Consider the following 17,230-nt stretch of genomic DNA (forward strand, 5'->3'; position numbering starts at 1 on the left):
TAAAAGAATTCAAATTAAACCACAAAAAGGAGAAAAAGTTCGTTCTCCATTTAAACAGCTGCTTTTACACAGCTGTGCTTCACACTCATGTTGCTAGGCGACATGAGCTACGCAGAGGTGGGGGCAGGTGACGCTGATATGAAGGCTAGCCGCTCACTTCCGGCATTTGCGGTCTTCGTGGGTTGAGGCCGGGTCCTTCGCAGGATGCGGCCCCTGAATTTGGACATTGTGCGTCGATGTAATCTGCATGCCTGGAACTTGTGCACTGAGAAACGATCCACGGTGCAAAGTGTGATTGAAATGCGTTAAAAATTTTAATTCGTTAATTTCCCCGTAATTAATTAATCGCAATTAATGCATTAAAGTCCCACCCCTAATATATATATATATATATATATATATATATATATATATATATATATATTTTTTTTTTTTTTTTTTTTTGGTTTTTTTGTTTTTTGTTTTCAGAGAATTAGTTCTTATATTTGGTTTCATGCTTAGTTTTAGTTTAGTTTTCGTCAGTTTTTAGTTTTTCATACTTTGTCAGGTGCAAGAGTGACTATCGTGTAATAATAACGCGACAAAAGATACCATTTAAAAAATTGCATTCAACAACCAGCTGTTCACAAAATAGCAGCATTGTGTGTTTAATGTGTGTAATATTAAGGAAACACGTGAACATCAACAAGGAGAAACATAAAGAAAAACATGAACTCCAAAAGTGAATAAACTCTACAACAAATTTAAGGGTCAGTGCAGAACACGTGGTGTAAAGCATCAGAACACAGCAAATGTTGGTCAAAAACTAACTGAACTCTTTGAAGGAATCAAAGCTCAAATCCAGCTGGATCCTGATGTTCTGACAACATGAAGCTGCTTCTGCTTTGGAGCTGCTCGGAGAGCTAGTATTGCGGTCTTTGTACACAACCTACTTAAGTGGCCGACCATTTATGCTTGTGTAGCTGGATTGTGTGTGTTAATTACCTTGCGGTCGTGTGCTGGTGTTTTATATGCGGTCCCGGCCGGGACTGTTTTGGTCTTCGCTCTTTGTGCTCAGTTTTTTGGCTGGAAACATATTTGTCCCTGTTTTTCCACTTTCTTCATTTCCTCATATCCATTCCGACAGTTTCAGCAGTCTCCCTCCAGGAATTTGCTGACATTTGTGAGTCCTTATATTGATGCTTTGATTATTATTCCTGATTGTTATTCTCTCACTGATAAATTCAAACACTGCAGCAAAAAGTAGCCAGAAACGCACAAGGACTGAACAGGTTAATCACAACCTTGTGGGCTGTGTGGACCCGACATGTAGTTCGATTTCTCCGGAGGCGGACGTCAGGTTACGTTGAAGGATCACTGCGGTTTGTCGGCAGACCGCTGCCATTACTTTGTGGACCGATGCAGTGAGCACGCACACGCACACAGTTGCCGATGGCGCTCCCGGCTTAAACTGTTAGAGCAGAAAAAAAATATTTCATATCATTCCACAAGGGTTTTTTAAATAAAATTACAAAAACAAAGGTCATTTTATCTATAATTTCTGTTAGTTTTAGTTAGTTTTGTAAACTCACAATACTGTTTTTTGCTTTTAATTTTAGATTTTATTTATTTCAGTTAATGAAAAAATTTTTTTTCAGTTTTCATTATTTAGTTCGTTTTCATTAACTATAATAACCCTGTTACAAAGTTTACCAGCTGGCAGGAACCAGCTTGATGGTATCACGTGGTATAGCCAAACTCGCATGCAATTGGTCAGTGGGTTTCCTTAGACGCTTCACTACTACCGTAAATACTGTAAAAGCTGCGCCGGTAAACCAGAAAGCACTCAACAAAATTTTAATTAGGTGGTCATTTCTGTTTTGGTATTAGGTTTGGGTCTGCTTGAGACATCATTTAGGTCCGGATCCGAACCGAGGTCCACCTATTGGTGATGTCTGGTTTAGTGTAAAGAGTGTCCTCCTGTCAGAGAAACTCTGACTGTTGAACAGATAGTTCAGTCTGTACATGTCTGTCTCTTTCACTCACAAACACGTTTTCAGATTCATGGATTCAGTCAGTTGATGTTTGAACTGTTCTCAATGATTCCTTGTAAACTTCTTCCTCTTCAGTCCTTTAAAGATGGAAGCTGCCATTATTCCAGGATCCACATGTTGTTTTTCTGTCTTTTTCCACTCAAAGCTTCACAGTGAATATCAGGATGTTGTGTTTCTCTGAAGCTCAGTTCAGCTGAGATGATTCAGTTCATGTCAGCTGCAGTTAGTTTGCTGCAGATGAGACAAACTGTGATATCAGAGAGGAATCACTGAGCTGCACTGACCCAAAACATCAATTTACAAACTGCTCAGAGACGTTCACACATTATTGTCCAATGAACACAAGTTTGGTGAGCAGCCAGAGTTCATCCTGACATTTATTTTACTGCTGTTAGAATGATGAAATCACAACTAGACTTTAACTTGTCTGTGGTGGCATTTGGACAATTAAATGATCCTTTAGAAACTAGATAGAAATTTCATTATTTGACAACATTGATTTTTTAATATTTTTGTGAAATTTACTTCCTGTATCACCAGCTGATGTAAATTCCTGACTATGGAGCATATGTTACACTGTTGTATCTTCATTGCATGACCTTATTGTGTTGTGTTAGTCAGATCTGGCTCAGCAGGTTTTAAATGTTTTGCTTCAGCAGAGAATCTGTACAGTACTAAAGTCAAAGTGTGTAACTTGGATCAGCAATATTTGCTGAATGTGACAGTTTCAGTGATGTAGCAGGAACATCATTTCCTGTTCCCGGACTTCAGTTTTCTAGTTTGATTGTGAGTCTGTTCAGTGTCAAAATAATAAAGTGATTGTGATTAAACCGTATCAGTGAGACTCTCCTGTTTGATCAGCAGAGAAAATCCCTCTATGTGTTCAAAATGTGCTGAACATTGACTGAAGCTCTAATAGAGACGGAGAGAGATCCTGTATCTGCTCCTTTGTGGGAGGAACAGGACGAGCACTGCCTGATATAGAAAAGGACCTCCAGCAGTCACTGGTGTGAACGTCTCTGAGCAAACAATCAGAAACAGTTTCCATGAGGGTGGCCTGAGGGCCGAATGTCATCGAGTGGGCCCTGTGCTCACTGCCCGGCACCGTGAAGCCAGCTGCTGTTTTCCATAGAATTGGCAGGTCCACCACTGGTGCCCTGTGCTTCTTCCAGATGAGAGCAGGTTCACTCTGAGCACATGTGACAGACATGAAAGGGTCTGGAGAAGCCGTGGACAACATTGTTGCTGTAACATCATTCAGCATGGCCGCTTTGGTGATGGCTCAGTGATGGTCTGGGGAGGTATATCCACGGAGGGACGCACAAACCTCCACAGGCTCAGCAACAACACCCTGACTGCCATCAGGTATTGGGATGCAAACCTTTAGACCCAGTGTCAGACCCCACGCTGGTGCAGTGGGTCCTGGGTTTTTCCTGCTGTATGATTATACCCGGCCTCATGTGGTGAGATGATGCAGGGAGTTCCTGGAGGATAAAGTCACTGATACCATTGACTGGCCCCCATGCTTGCCTGGCCTAAAGCCAACAGAACACCTCTGGGACATTATGTTTAGGTCCATCTAACTCACAAAATCTATTTGTGCGATCTGTCTTGTTGTTTGCAACAATAAATATGATATTTTGACATTAACATCAGAAAGTTTATGAAGTATCCAGAGTTATTTTTCTGTGTTCAGTTTTTAACAAGACCAAACGTTCTTCTAGCTCTGCTATTTGCTCGCTGACCACAAAGACAGGTTTTCCCTACAGGTGTGTCTGCTGGAGACAGACAGGTGAGGTCGAAAGCATCGAGCCTCTTTTGGCCCTTGAAAAGCAAACATACGCCAGAGGGGACGGCTCCAAATACCCTGGCATAGTCTCCAGGAGTTACAGGGATATTACATTTTCTGACAAATTCTTCATAGCTGAGCAAAAGTCCTTCACTATTGAATAACTGCTCAACCCATATGATGATGTTCTGAAACCAATATTCCACAAACAGAGATTTCCATTTGTAGAAGATGTCTTTGTTACTCCAAATCAGAAAGTTGTGGGGTTAGCGCTGCTCCTTCGGGTGTTGCTGCTGCGTTGAGACGTAAACAGGAAGTGACACACGGGCTGTGCACACTTAAGAGCAAATGACTAAAACTGTAAACTTAATTATCCATAAGAGTTGATTACTTGTTGGGATAGAAACGTAACACAATCAAACACAAAGATTTTAAAGGAATGAAATGAAACAACAGGAAGTGGAAATCATGACAATAAGACTCTTTTTGTGCCACACAGTTGTCACTGACACACACTGTAATCAATCCAACAGGATACTGATAGCAGCAAATACATGTTAGAGCTCAGAGGAGGATCTGAGTTTAAGCTCCTGCCTCCTGAACAGGAAGATGGAAGGAAAGGAGAGAAATGTTGCTGTATTCCTGGGAAAGGGAAATTAAGAGGAAAATCAAAGACTTTCAAAGTAAGAGCTGAGAAAAGGAGGCCAGATTGAAGCTTCACTTTTCACATTAAAGTCTGATGTTTGGGAATCTGAAGGATGATGTTACTGTAAAAAATCTCAACTGCTGCTCCTGCTTTTCTTCTTCTGCAGCTTAAACAAATATATAAATATATCTGCATGCTCTGCTGAGCCAAGAAAAACAATCTGAAGATTTTGAAATGGTGTGTGTATCTTTGAGGAGTTTTTGAAACAGCTGCTACAGAGTCTGAATGTGTTCTGGCAGCATTTCACATTGAAATATTAACAAGCTCTGAAATATCATCATAAAATGATCTCAGACCATTAAATGTAGAAAATCAATCAAACTGAAGTTCAGAGTCTCGGCTCAAAGAGTCCAAATGATTCCATGAGGAAAGATTACTGTGATCAAATCAATGAGCAGTTATTGTTTGGAAATGATAATCAGACATTTTCAGGGAGTTTTTTGTCTTTCTCAGGAATTTACAGACTGATAGAAACTCATCTGGATCATCTGATGTGGTTTTAATGATGTGTTGATGTTTTTCACTGTGATCACAGCGTCTGAATGTTGGAGCCAATCAGAAACAAGCCCCACGCGGTCACACAAGTCTAACAATGAACTGTTGATGATGAAGTTCAACCAATCACAGCACTGAAACCTAAACAGAAACCTGTGCAGACACCAGGAGAACATGCAGACTCCACACTGAAAGGCTCGGGAGGCTCAAGTTCTACTCATTTGATTTCTTGGCTGTAAAATGTAAGACGAGATCTGTTTGGTCCCAAAATGTCAAAATATTCCTCTGAGGTAAAGTGTTGGCCTTGGTTCATCCCCACACTGTGACCTTTCCAACAAACAACATTGATATGTTTGGATTCATCATTTTACTGAGACATTTGGATTATAAAATTGATATAAAAATGAAGATTATTTCAAGAGGAAGATTTTCATGCAGGTAATCATTGATTTGATGATCAGTTAAGAGTAATTATTGATGAAGATGGACTGCAGGCTGTACTGTTTAAGCCTATCAGCTGATCACTGACATGATGCTGTGTTGAAAGAACTGAGTTTGTATGAACAGGTGAGTTTGTTCATTTCAAAGAAGCTCAATGATTTCTGCATTAATATCAAAGATCAAAATCATTGCATCATGGTTGATAACTGTGCAAAAATAGAAACATCAGTGGATTCACTTCCTGGAGGAAACCTGTAGTTTAGAGGAAATGCAGTGATTGGATCCATTTCTCCGTCCATCCTGGTCATTATTATTAAGAAAGTTTGTTTGCTTCAACCAATCACAACTTTGGAAAATGTGATTACATCACACATAACATGGTCGACCACACCTCCTCACTGAGGTCAAAGTTTAGTCGACCTTTAGTTTTAACAGACTTTGAGGCTGTGACAGAGTTAGACGAGGGCTTCATGACTTCACACGTAGATTCAGACTCAGTCTGACCAATCAGAGGGCAGATTTTTAGGAGGGAACACACACACACACACACACACACACAGCACAGAGCCTTGGAAGCATTAACAGCTGCAGTGAAACATCTGTATGACCTCAGCCTGAGTCCAAGTCAAAGCTTGTGGAGCATCAATGAAACAGCGACCTCTGACCTCTGTATGGAGCCCAGTTCCAGGGGCTCCTCCTCCCCGTCTCCTGCAGACAGCAGAGATTTTTAGTAGCATTTCCCTTTACACAGTACAAACCTGTGCAGTTTTCCTGCTCGCACACTTTTAGTATATGGAGGCTGATGAACTCACCCAGCTGAAAAACTTCCACTTTCCTCAGTTTATCTTTGTCATCAGAAACAGCTGAAACGTTTTACAATGCAGTTATTAATGAATAAAGTTGTTGTGACTGTTTGAAATAGAGAGATGACAAACAGACTAAAATAAGCTGTAGAAACATGAAGCCACCTCTCAGAGTAGTTTCCTCTATTCCACTTTCATTGTTGCTGTCTGAAATGTAACGATTCCCTTATTCAGAGTTCTTCTAAAACAATCGCACACATAGATATAGATGTCTAGAAGATCTATTTTCTCTCTCTGCTTCATCCTTTTGTCTGATTGAGTGAAACTCTTGTTGCAGATGTGGAGAAACAGCTGCAGGTAAAAACAGCTCTAAGAGCCGAGCTCGTGATCTGAATGTCATTCTTGGATCTGACAGACGTGAACATTTTCACAGCACAGTTGTTCAACAGTTGTTCACCTTCATCAACTCTTGTTGTTGTACACAGATAGAGATCCTTCTTCTTCTCTCCCTGTAAATAACACTCTTGTCTCTGACTGTCTGATTCCAACAAACTGCTGTTACACATCTGCACAAACATCCACTCACATCTGGATGAGGGCAAACAGCTGTTTTCCTCCTTTCAGCATTCTTTGCAGCTGGAAGCACTGAAACTCTTCACAATGGACTCACTCAGCATTAGATTTGTTCTTGCTCTAAACAAAAACATTGGGCCACACTTCTTAATCTTTGAGTTCAGGTGTGAAGAAGCAGTCACGTGATTTCAGGAAACGGCGCCTCGTTTGGCTTTTATCACGTGAAATTGTGAAAAACGATTCGGACCTCCACAAAGACTTGATGTGAAAACGCCCCCTTTGCTCCACACAGACCTCGAGGCTTTAGTATCAGATGGAACATCACTAATGTTTCCCTGTTTGCAGTCTCCAAAGGACGACCGCTCACCTGCATAACTCACCTGCTGAGTCTGCTCCTCTTCATCTACACTCTCTGGTCTGCATTCAGCTTCCCTGCCTGCCTCCTGAAAATACTCCCCCCATGGACTAACTAAGCAGCGACCCCTCCCTAGGACACGCTGGCTCATTTGGCCGAGTAACCGAGCACTACTCACTGCTCTGATCTTCACACTCCTTTTCTGTGGATTTGCTTTCCTTGGAGCTTCTGGACTAACACGTCTCTCTTCTGCCACAGAGACCTCCTGCCTCGAGGCACCTGCTCCCTGTGTCAGTCTCACCTTTGACCCTCGTCTGCTGAAAATCCCTGTTGTGACAAATAAAGCCTGAAGCTGGTTCCTCTGTCTCTAATGTGTCTGCACTTGAGTCCTCCATTTGTATGGTCCTCACTGGCCTCTGACCTCTTTATTTTCTAGTGTCCTCTGCAGCCCTGCATGACTTTAACAAAGCATTGATGATGATCTGATTGTGACAGTTTTCCCCTCAATGCTGTTTTTGCTTTGTTGCCACTCTGGTTGTTCATTTGTGAGGAAGGAGAGAGGAGGTTTCTGGAGGAGCTTAGATTGAGGAAGCATAGATGTGTCCTATGTGGAAGTCTTTGATTGCTCACTTACTGCCCTCAGGTGGTCACAGAGAGGAACTGCAGGTTTAAACAGACTGCAGCGCAAACACACTGAAAAAAATGAGGAGGTTGTTTCCCAGCAACGTTAATGAAACTGACTGTATTCAGAAAACTCAACACAATCAAAGACACAAAGTCACACAAACAGCATTAATATAAAGTGGTGTTGGTCTCTGTAAACACACAAACACACATTTAGGCTTCAGTGTGATGATGTCACAAGCTGCAAAAAGCTGAAGCACACCTCCTCACTGAGGTCAAACTTTCAGTTGACCTTTAGTTTTTGGCTGATTCGGAGCTCTGAGAGGATTCTCAGGATGTTTGGGAATACTGACACAGCCCTCAAAAATCCTCTCCCTCCCTCTTCCCCCGGCCTCTGCCACTCAGCTACTTGTTGTTTTTAGTGTTTAGTCCCATTCATACACTCAGACTCTGCAGACACCCTCATTTGATGACACACATATCTATTACTGTATGCTTTATTGGCTTCATTCAAACACTGAGCATCATCTCCAAACTGTGTGCTCTCCTCCTTTGGCACAGAGTCGAGCTGTGACAGAGTTAGAAGGTTTCATGGCAACTTTGACCTGGACTCAGTCTGACCAGTCAGACGGCAGCAGGACTCATGCAGACCCACTGAGGAAGGGGCTGATGATGAAGATGACAGAGGGATGTATGACAGCACTGCAGAAAGCAGCTGTGATGATGAGGATGTGTAACTGTGTGACACCAGAGGAGGAGTGGGTCTGATTCTCTAAACTTTGCCCATATTTAATGTGACAGTATCTTTGATTAGCACTTCCTGTTTGGGGCCTCGGGGATGATGCCCATCAGCATGAAGACTCTCTGCTGCCCCCCCCTCCATGGACTGTTGTGTTGAGCTTCTTTGTTAAATCACTTCAATGTCCACAAATCAAATCCAGCACACTTTCTGTCACATGTGTTGACTTGCTCCTCACAGTCCTCCAGCTCCACCTCAGGTGTGTGTGCTGTTTGGACTCAGTCCTGGAGCTGTCAGTCACTTTGACTGTGAAGGCTCAAAGATGGCTCACCTGTTGGAGGAGGGGCGGAGTTTATTCTTTAAGCCTTTCCAGGGTCAGTTACTGTTGTTGGTGATTTCACACACTTTCTCTGTGACGCCCATCCTGCGCCTCAGTGAGGTTAAGAAGCCTGTGGTCATGAAGAAATGTCCTAATGCTCTATAAATTTATAATGTTCTCAGATACTCGTTCCTTTCAGCATCTTTCTGTGTTTTTGTCACTTCTTGGACTTTTTGACCTCTTACAGCAAGGAACCAAATTTGGAGACTTCACTGATTTTCTCCATGAAAATGAAACATTTTGAAAAATGTGCCAAAGTGATGAAGTCTCGTTGTCCTCCAATAACACTCTGAGTGTGTCAGTGAGTGTCCTATAAAGGGTTAAAGTGACAGCATCAGCAGCAGTTTGCAGCTCTTTCACATTATTGTGGTCCTCAGAGATGAGCGTGTGTCTTCCTGCTGCCCGTCCAGGATATGTGTTATTGATCTGCTTTATATTGTGGGCCAAAAACAGGAAGAAGCAGCTGTGACAGCAGTGACGCTGCCTATGAGATCACCTACAGACACCAGTCAGCATGTTAGCACATACAAATGCACTTTGTGCTCTTTCTACACTTTGCTGTGTTTTTGGCTGTGACCTCGCTGCTCACTGTAAGTTAATATAACATCATATCCTAACATGATGGTGACTGAAATCAATGTGGAATCTGGATTTTTCCAGATTGCGTCTGTTTTCCGTAACGTTCCTGCAGCTGATCTAAATTCATTTTCCATCTTTAAAGCTGCAGAGATGAAACTGTGGAGGTTTTTGTCCTCAGTCACAATGCAAACGTCTTCATGTCCTCGTGCGCTGACTTTGATTTCCTTTCTGCTGACACGGCCGAGTTCATCATTGAAGAAAAAGCTTTATTCAAACAGCAGTGATGGATTTCCTCAGTGAGGGAGCTGCAGCTCTGCAAACACATCAACATGTGATTCCTTTTGAAGGAAAATGCAGCCGTTCAGGAAGTGCTGGGAAAGGCGAGGCAGCATGTTTCTAGGACACAGCAATAATATGCAGTGAAACTTGAAGAGTTTTCCATGTGAGGAGTTAAAGGAAACTTTCTTTAATGTTAATGCTGTCTGCAGTTCTCCTTCTCTTTCTTGGTCTCCATAAAAACATCTATAAAGCCCACAAATCAATGAATGTCGGAGCCAATAATATAGTTATTATTATAATAGAGTTTAGATGTGCACAGTTTCTTCATATAATCCAAGCAGCTCCTGCTGACTGCACACCTTTTCCCCTGTCAGCAGCTGCAGGCTGAGGGCAGCCGGACATCCATCGTTTAACTCCGTGACTGTTCGGAGCTGTTCGGAGGATTTTCGTCTTTCCCCGTTTCTGCTCGGAGCTTTTCCTTCCAACATGCTGTTGGGTTTTTTTTTTTTACCCAATGAATAAAATGGCAAACATTTAAATGTAATGTAAATGTAAAAGCAAACAGTCTTGTTGGTGTCAGAGATGAGGAGATTCATTAGTTCTTAGGGTTGTTTAAGGTGTCATAGCAGTTGCAGGTTAATTATTGAAGAGATTAAAGTCCTATCAGGGAGCAGCAGCTGATCTTTGACCTGTGAGCTGCACCTTCAGACTCCTTTAGAGCTGATGTGTTTAATGTGAGGGCAGCCTGCAGACACAGAGAACTGATTAGAGCAGATTCAGAGGGTTTTCTCTGTTCTTCTACACAGACCTGCTTCAGACAGCAGAAAACTGCAGAGTGAAGAAGTTCTTGGGAAGAAGCTGAGTAAGTGGAACTTTGAATCATTCGAGTCGCTGAGCTTTTGTTTTGATCACAAGTGGAAACGTTGCTGTTTGTTTGTTGGTGTCCTGATGTGGATGTTATTATGTGGAGAGCAGATAAGGACTCATTCATCTTTGATATGTTTAAAAACAAAGTCTTCATCATCAGCTCAGAGCCTTTCAAACAGAGTCTACAGGTGGAGATTTGTTCATGTTTCATGAAGAATCAAAGTTCATGTTTGTCTGTTAAATATTCTCCATAATTCAGGGAGAATATTTAACAGGGACCATAAAGCGCCCCCTACTGGTTCCCTCTAAGTGTTGCTGTAAGTCTCCAATGATCCTGTCACATACCTGCAGTTCATTGTTATATGTGCAGCAACAACTCCAATCTCATTGTACATCCTGTATAATGACAATAAAGGCATTCTATTCTATTCTATTCTATTCTATTCTATTCATTTATTCATCTGGCAGTTTTCCTCTGGGAAATATGTTTTATCTCCTAGTTTGAGATGTACTTCATTTAACATTAATAATTAATATATGTGTCCTCTGATGTGTGGGGAGCACAGAGTCATACTGCATACTAATATAACTTAACATGGATTTTATTCAGTTACTCAGGACTTAAATAACTCTCTCACTAACCCTCCACAGTGTGTAGTAATAGTGGTAATAATAACAATGGAAAGGCCAAAATTATACATAAAAAACAAAAAGGCCTTCTAGAGTTGCAGCTTAAAGTCATATTAAAATGTCTCTGGTCACTTGTTTCAGTAATTATTTTAAAACATTATCTAAATTATTTTAATGTTAATGGTCAGAAGAAATGCATGATTAGAACCTCCAGTCAAGTCTGATTAAAAACACAAATAAAAATCCAAAGTTAAATTGAAACTTCTATCATCATCTTCACTCTCACAGATTAGTTCAGGATTGTTTGACTGTCTCAGCTGAAACCTCAGAACCATCTGCTGCTGCAGCTCTGAGCCTGTTTCAGGACGGAGAGTCACAGCAGTTAAAATGTGATCATATCAATGAAATAATTATTAGGACAAGAATTATTTTATCCAAAAGCTTTGCTTGTACTTCTTTCTCAGTGACCATACTGCATTCAGGTGTTAAATACATTTCCAGCCAAAATACTGATAGTAGAAGTAGATCTGCTGGTTTCAACTTCGTCTGCCTCACACTGTCTGACTGCATTCAGCTGCACACATGATGAAAGGAGGATTTCAGTTGATGTGACCATGAATGATGTGTGTTTCCTCTGCAGGTGAAGGTAGAAAGTGTGTGTGAGCTGGTGTGAATTCAGCAGCATGGATCAGTGTGAGGACAGAGAGGAGGGAGTCCCTCCCTCTAAAACCACTCTGTGTGGGGAACATGAGAGCCAGACCAAAGCTCAGAGGTGAGATGACCATCTCTAACTGTCCATGACTCTTCTCCATGTCACAGCTCAGCACTCACATCACTGCTGCATCATTATTCACAGGAACCAACCTGAACCTGAACCTGAACCTGAACCCAGCTGTGTGTCCTTAAAGAGTGACCAGTCAAAAGATTTCATTCTTGACTTTAAATCAGGTGTTCCTCCTCCTGCAGAGAGGTAATGTGTGTCTAAATGTTGTTCCTGACTCAGTGTTTCTGAATAAATTCTCCATCATGTTTAATGTCAGCTCAGCTCTTTTTCACACACATTTCTGTGTTCATATGTAAAGCGGTGTGTGTTGGAGTTTGTTCCACAAACACAGCAGTCAGAGTGTAAAGAATGGATGTTGTAGGAGGTGTTTGTGTAGTGAAGAGGCTGAGTGTCTGTAGGACTGCAGCTGCTCCAGCAGGGGGCTCCTTTGAGCTTTGATTTAAACACATTGCTGGAAAGAGGAAGATGAATAATTTTTTTCTGCTTTGATGCCACTTCAGTGCTGCTCCAGGGTTAGAATAGTTTTGGATTTTACATCATAGTTTAGTTTTAGTTAGTTTCAGTATTAATTTTAGTATTTTCAAACTTAATCAGCTGCAAGATTCAAGGTGCAAAAGTGACTATTGTGTAATAAAAACTGGACAAAGATCCCTTTAAAGAAATATATTCAACAACAACTGTTCACAGACAGCAGCACTACAGGCTAAATGTGTGTAAGATTAAGGACACTCATGAACATCAACAGGGAGAAACAAAGAAAATATGAACTCCAAAACTCAATAAACTCTACAATAAACTCTACAATAACGTTCAGTGTCAGTGCAGTAGATTAACAACACCTACATGTGGTGTTTGACAAAAACAAACTCTCTGAAGGAGTCAAAGGTCAAATCCAGCAGCATCCTGATGTTCTCCACCACCTGAAGCTGCTTCTGTTTTGGAGCTAGCTCCTAATTAGACTTGCAGGGTCTTTGCGGCCTACGAAGTGTCCGACCTCATGTCCACATTTATGCTTGTGTAGCTGGATTGTGTGTGTTAATTACCTTGTGGTCATGTGCAGGTGTTTTATATGCGGTGCCGGCTGGGACTTTTTTTGGTCCTCGCTCTTTGTGCTCAGTTTTTTGGCTGCAAACATATTTGTGCCTGTTTGTTCACTTTCTTCAGTCCGATAGTTTCAGCGTCTCCCTCCAGGAATTTCCTGACATTTGTGAGTCCTTATATTGATCTTTGATTATTATTCCTGATTGTTATTCTCTGACTGATAAAGTAGCCGGAAACGCACAAGGACTAAACAGGTTAATCACAACGTTGCTGGCCAAGTGGAGCCGACGAGTTGTCACGTTTCTCCAGCGGTCCAAGTTGGGTTACGTCATAGGATCAGAGCGGTTCCTGTAGCTGTTGTGCGCTTCTCAGGTGGACTTTGATGTTGATGGTTTTTTTCTGACTGAAAAGTGTTCCACACATGTTTTCATGATCCACAACAAGACACTCGCTTCTATCTGGGCTATCGTCCTCAAAGAAACTTCATACGCGACTGCTTTCTCAGCAGACCGCGGACATTACTGTGAGAACCAGCGTGGTGAGCACACGAGCACATAGGCACGCACGTACAGAGCTGCCTGATGGAGCTCCCAGCTTAAACTGCTAGAGTGGAAAAAATGATTTCATGTCAATCCGCAAGGCTTAAATAAAATGACCAACATGAAAAAAAGGTCATTTTATCTCTAATTTCACAATACATTTTTAGTTAGTTATCAGTTTTTGCTTTTAATTGTAGTTTTTATTTATTTCAGTTAATGAAAATCTTTTTCCAATTTCAGTTTTTATTATTTCGTTCATTTTCGTTAACTAAAATAACCCTGCTCTGCTCGATGTCCTGGTGACACTTTTGTCTTCATGAAGGTTTATGGATCATTGTTATATCTTCCTCTGGACTGTCGGCAATAAACTTTCCATCCAAGGTTTAAAGATATTTCCTGGAACCAAAAATGAAACAAAGTGTAAAACAAGGAGCTCACATGTCTGTAACAGTTCCCTGTCAGACACCAGAACTGAAAGAGATGTTTGTTTGATTGTTTGTTTACAAGAAATTACTAAAATGTTCAGTCTGTGGGTCGATGCTCTAAATGTGTCAGTGTTTTATGATTTTTTTTATAGTGTTGTAAACTGTAAAGCACTTTACTGTTAGAGTGCTATAGAATCAAAGTCTACTTACTGATGTGTTTATTAAGGAGCTTCATGTTCATGGAGAGAAGCTGGAAAAATCAAACTTTATTTGTATGGCAGTGTTCACAAAGTGTTTCAAAGATGACAAGAAAGTTAATATAAAAATGGAAGGAAAAGATATTCTTGAAATATGGACGTACTCTCCAAGGACTCAAAGAGTCAATGATATGAGGGCAAACAAAAACAAAAACAAAAAAATAGAGTAAATATAATAACAGAGTATCACTGAGAAAATGTATCATACCAATAAGGAAAGCCCCACTCTCCCACCTCCCAAAAATAAAGAAAAAAACATAAAATAGAAAAGAAGCTCCACCTTGGATTCAAGGACCAAAGTAAATAATTATAAAGAAATAAATGTGTGGAAGGAAAAGGTAAACTGTGGGTTTTTTATGCCTGTTGAAATCTGCATTGTGTTCTGCCGTGACAAGACAGGAGACAGAATTGGATCTCTAGATCATTTAGTGACAGTCAACTGTAATGCAGGAATAGAGAAATCCAAGAGCTGTGTGTGTTGTGTGCCTGCTAGGCCTGGCTCTCCTCTGGTCATGTTATAAAGCCTTGTGTCCATTGAGTAACTCTGATTAATATAGCAATGTAATGCAAATAAAAATTAATGAACTGGTCCTTTAAACATGTCAGTTCAAGGTTACCAAAAAGGATGAAAAAAAAAAAATCACTGAAAATACAACTTAGAAAAATAACACATAAAATAATACATAACTCAGACAATGAATACATTTGTCTGGGCTCTCTCTCACCAATTGATCTTTCAGAGTTAACTTCAATAGTTACTTCCTCCAAACCAGCAACATGTTTATTAGATCCCATTCCTACTAGACTGTTCAAAGAACTCTTTCCAATTATTGATGCTTCGATCCTAAAAATGATCTGTCTTTATTAGTTGGCTATGTACCACAGACCTTCAAGGTGGCTGTAATTAAACCTCTACTTAAAAAGCCATCACTGACCAAGCTGTCTTAGCTAATTATAGGCCAATCTCCAACCTTCCTTTTCTCTCAAAGATTCTTGAAAGAGTAGTTGTAAAACAGCTAACTGATCATCTGCAGAGGAACGGTTTATTTGAAGAGTTTCAGTCAGGTTTCAGAATTCATCACAGTACAGAAACAGCATTAGTGAAGGTTACAGATGATCTTCTTACAGCCTCTGACAGTGGACTCATCTCTGTTCTTGTCCTGTTGGACCTCAGTGCAGCTTTGATACTGTTGACCATAACATTTTTTTACAGAGATTAGAGCTTGCTATAGGTATTAAAGGTACTGCACTACAGTGGTTTGGGTCACAATTATTTAATAGATTCCAATTTCTTTATGTAAATGGGGAGTCTTCTTTACACATATAGGCACAGGTGATGGTTTACCTGCTGGGCATTGCTGCCTGGCACATCACCAACGGTGCCAATGGGTCGATTGCAGAGTTGTCAGTAGGGAACCACCACTCATCAATGTTTTGCTCCCCCAATCCCGGAACATCTTGTGGTGGCGGAGCAATGGACAGAGACGTCTCCCTACCGCTCTTGCAGCCGACTGTAGGATCCTTGCTTTCCCCAAGCCTTGTCTTTTCTTCTTAGACACAGCCAGCTGCCTGTTCTGCCAGCTCTTTGAAGGCCTTCTTCACCTTGTGGACAGTGACCCAGATGCTCTGGATTGATTTTCCCACAAAGCCTCTGCAGCCAACTTCAACAGGGTAAGTGACAGCTGACCACCCTGCCTCTCTCCACACAGCTGCCAGCTTCGAGTATTTATCTTTCTTCCTACCAAAGGCTGCCTCCATCCCTCCCTCCCATGGTATAGGGAGCTCTCCCATAGTCACTGTCCATGCTGAGGTGGACCACATGATGATATCTGGCCATAGAGAAGTTTTTGTGATCTCTGTTGCGAACTTGAGCTGGCAGTCAAGGTCAACTCTCAAGTTCCAATCACACCCAGGCTTTAGCAGTGATCTTTCACTTTGACTGCTTTCTGTGCCCTGGCTCCTTTTCTTAGAAAAGTGGATCAGCTGCTAGTATGTTACTAGCTGGTCTCTGTTTGCTTCAAGCCTGCATGCTTCCAGTACCTTCGCACATTTGTGCAGTACTCTGTCATGGCACCACCTATACCAACCCTGCACCAAGGATGTTTTACAGCTGGAGAGGATGTGCTGCAGACTTGGGCCTGGAGCATTGCAGAGCTGGCAGATTTCTTCAGAGCCAAACCCAAGCCGGAGATTGCTGGGACTAGGGAGTGTGTCATATGTGGCTTTGATAAGGAAGCTTAATCTAGCATGGGGCATCCTCCACATGTCTGCCCAGCTTATGGAATTGTCAATCACTCCTTCCCAGGTCGTCCAACATCCCTGCTGCCGTTGGCTGAGTGCTCTGATCTTATAATGCTCTTCCTCTGCCCTGACCACTTCTTAGACTATGAGCTCTTTCCTTTCCTTCCTAGATACTTTAGACCAGAATCTGGGAGCTTTTCTCCATCCTAGTCCAGCTCTCTCTGATTTGTATCCTGCCAACAATCTCAAGGTGCCTCAGCCTGCTTATGGCTTGGTCAAATGCAACCTCCACCTACCACTTGCGACTCTTTTGGACTGGTGCTTTGGTGTCTCTTACAGATGGATCTGAGCTCTAGCACAAGCCTCACCTTCTCCTGTCTGTAGCCAAGAGTGATAGATTTCAGTGGCAGCTGAAGCAAGTTTCAACCAAAGAGGGCTGTGCTGGAGAGGCTATGTGGCAGGCCCAGTCACTTGTGGATGAAACTACTGCCCTTTGACACTGTGGTTGATGTTATCTGAGAGGCCACATCAAATGCTGGTATAGGGTAAATAGCACCAAACCTTGAGTTTCCCTGGGAGATAGCATCTGTCAAACCTTTCCAGGCCTTTGGAGGGTGGTTTCATGGTGGTAGCAGTCATGTGACTGTCTGA

General features: G+C 41.7%; 1 protein-coding gene across 1 annotated transcript in view; it reads left to right on the plus strand.

The window, feature by feature from the left end:
• The window catches only part of LOC115798502 (uncharacterized), a 248,798-nt gene that overhangs the window by 100,820 nt on the left and 130,748 nt on the right, over positions 1-17,230 (plus strand). The window contains exons 11-12 of the mRNA XM_030755366.1: positions 15,666-15,851; positions 15,894-16,009. Of these exons, the coding sequence (XP_030611226.1) occupies positions 15,666-15,851; positions 15,894-16,009 (302 nt within the window). The remainder of the gene's footprint in view (positions 1-15,665; positions 15,852-15,893; positions 16,010-17,230) is intronic.

Source organism: Archocentrus centrarchus, chromosome 2 (assembly GCF_007364275.1).
Source record: "Archocentrus centrarchus isolate MPI-CPG fArcCen1 chromosome 2, fArcCen1, whole genome shotgun sequence".
In the NCBI taxonomy this organism is placed as follows: Eukaryota; Metazoa; Chordata; class Actinopteri; order Cichliformes; family Cichlidae; genus Archocentrus; species Archocentrus centrarchus.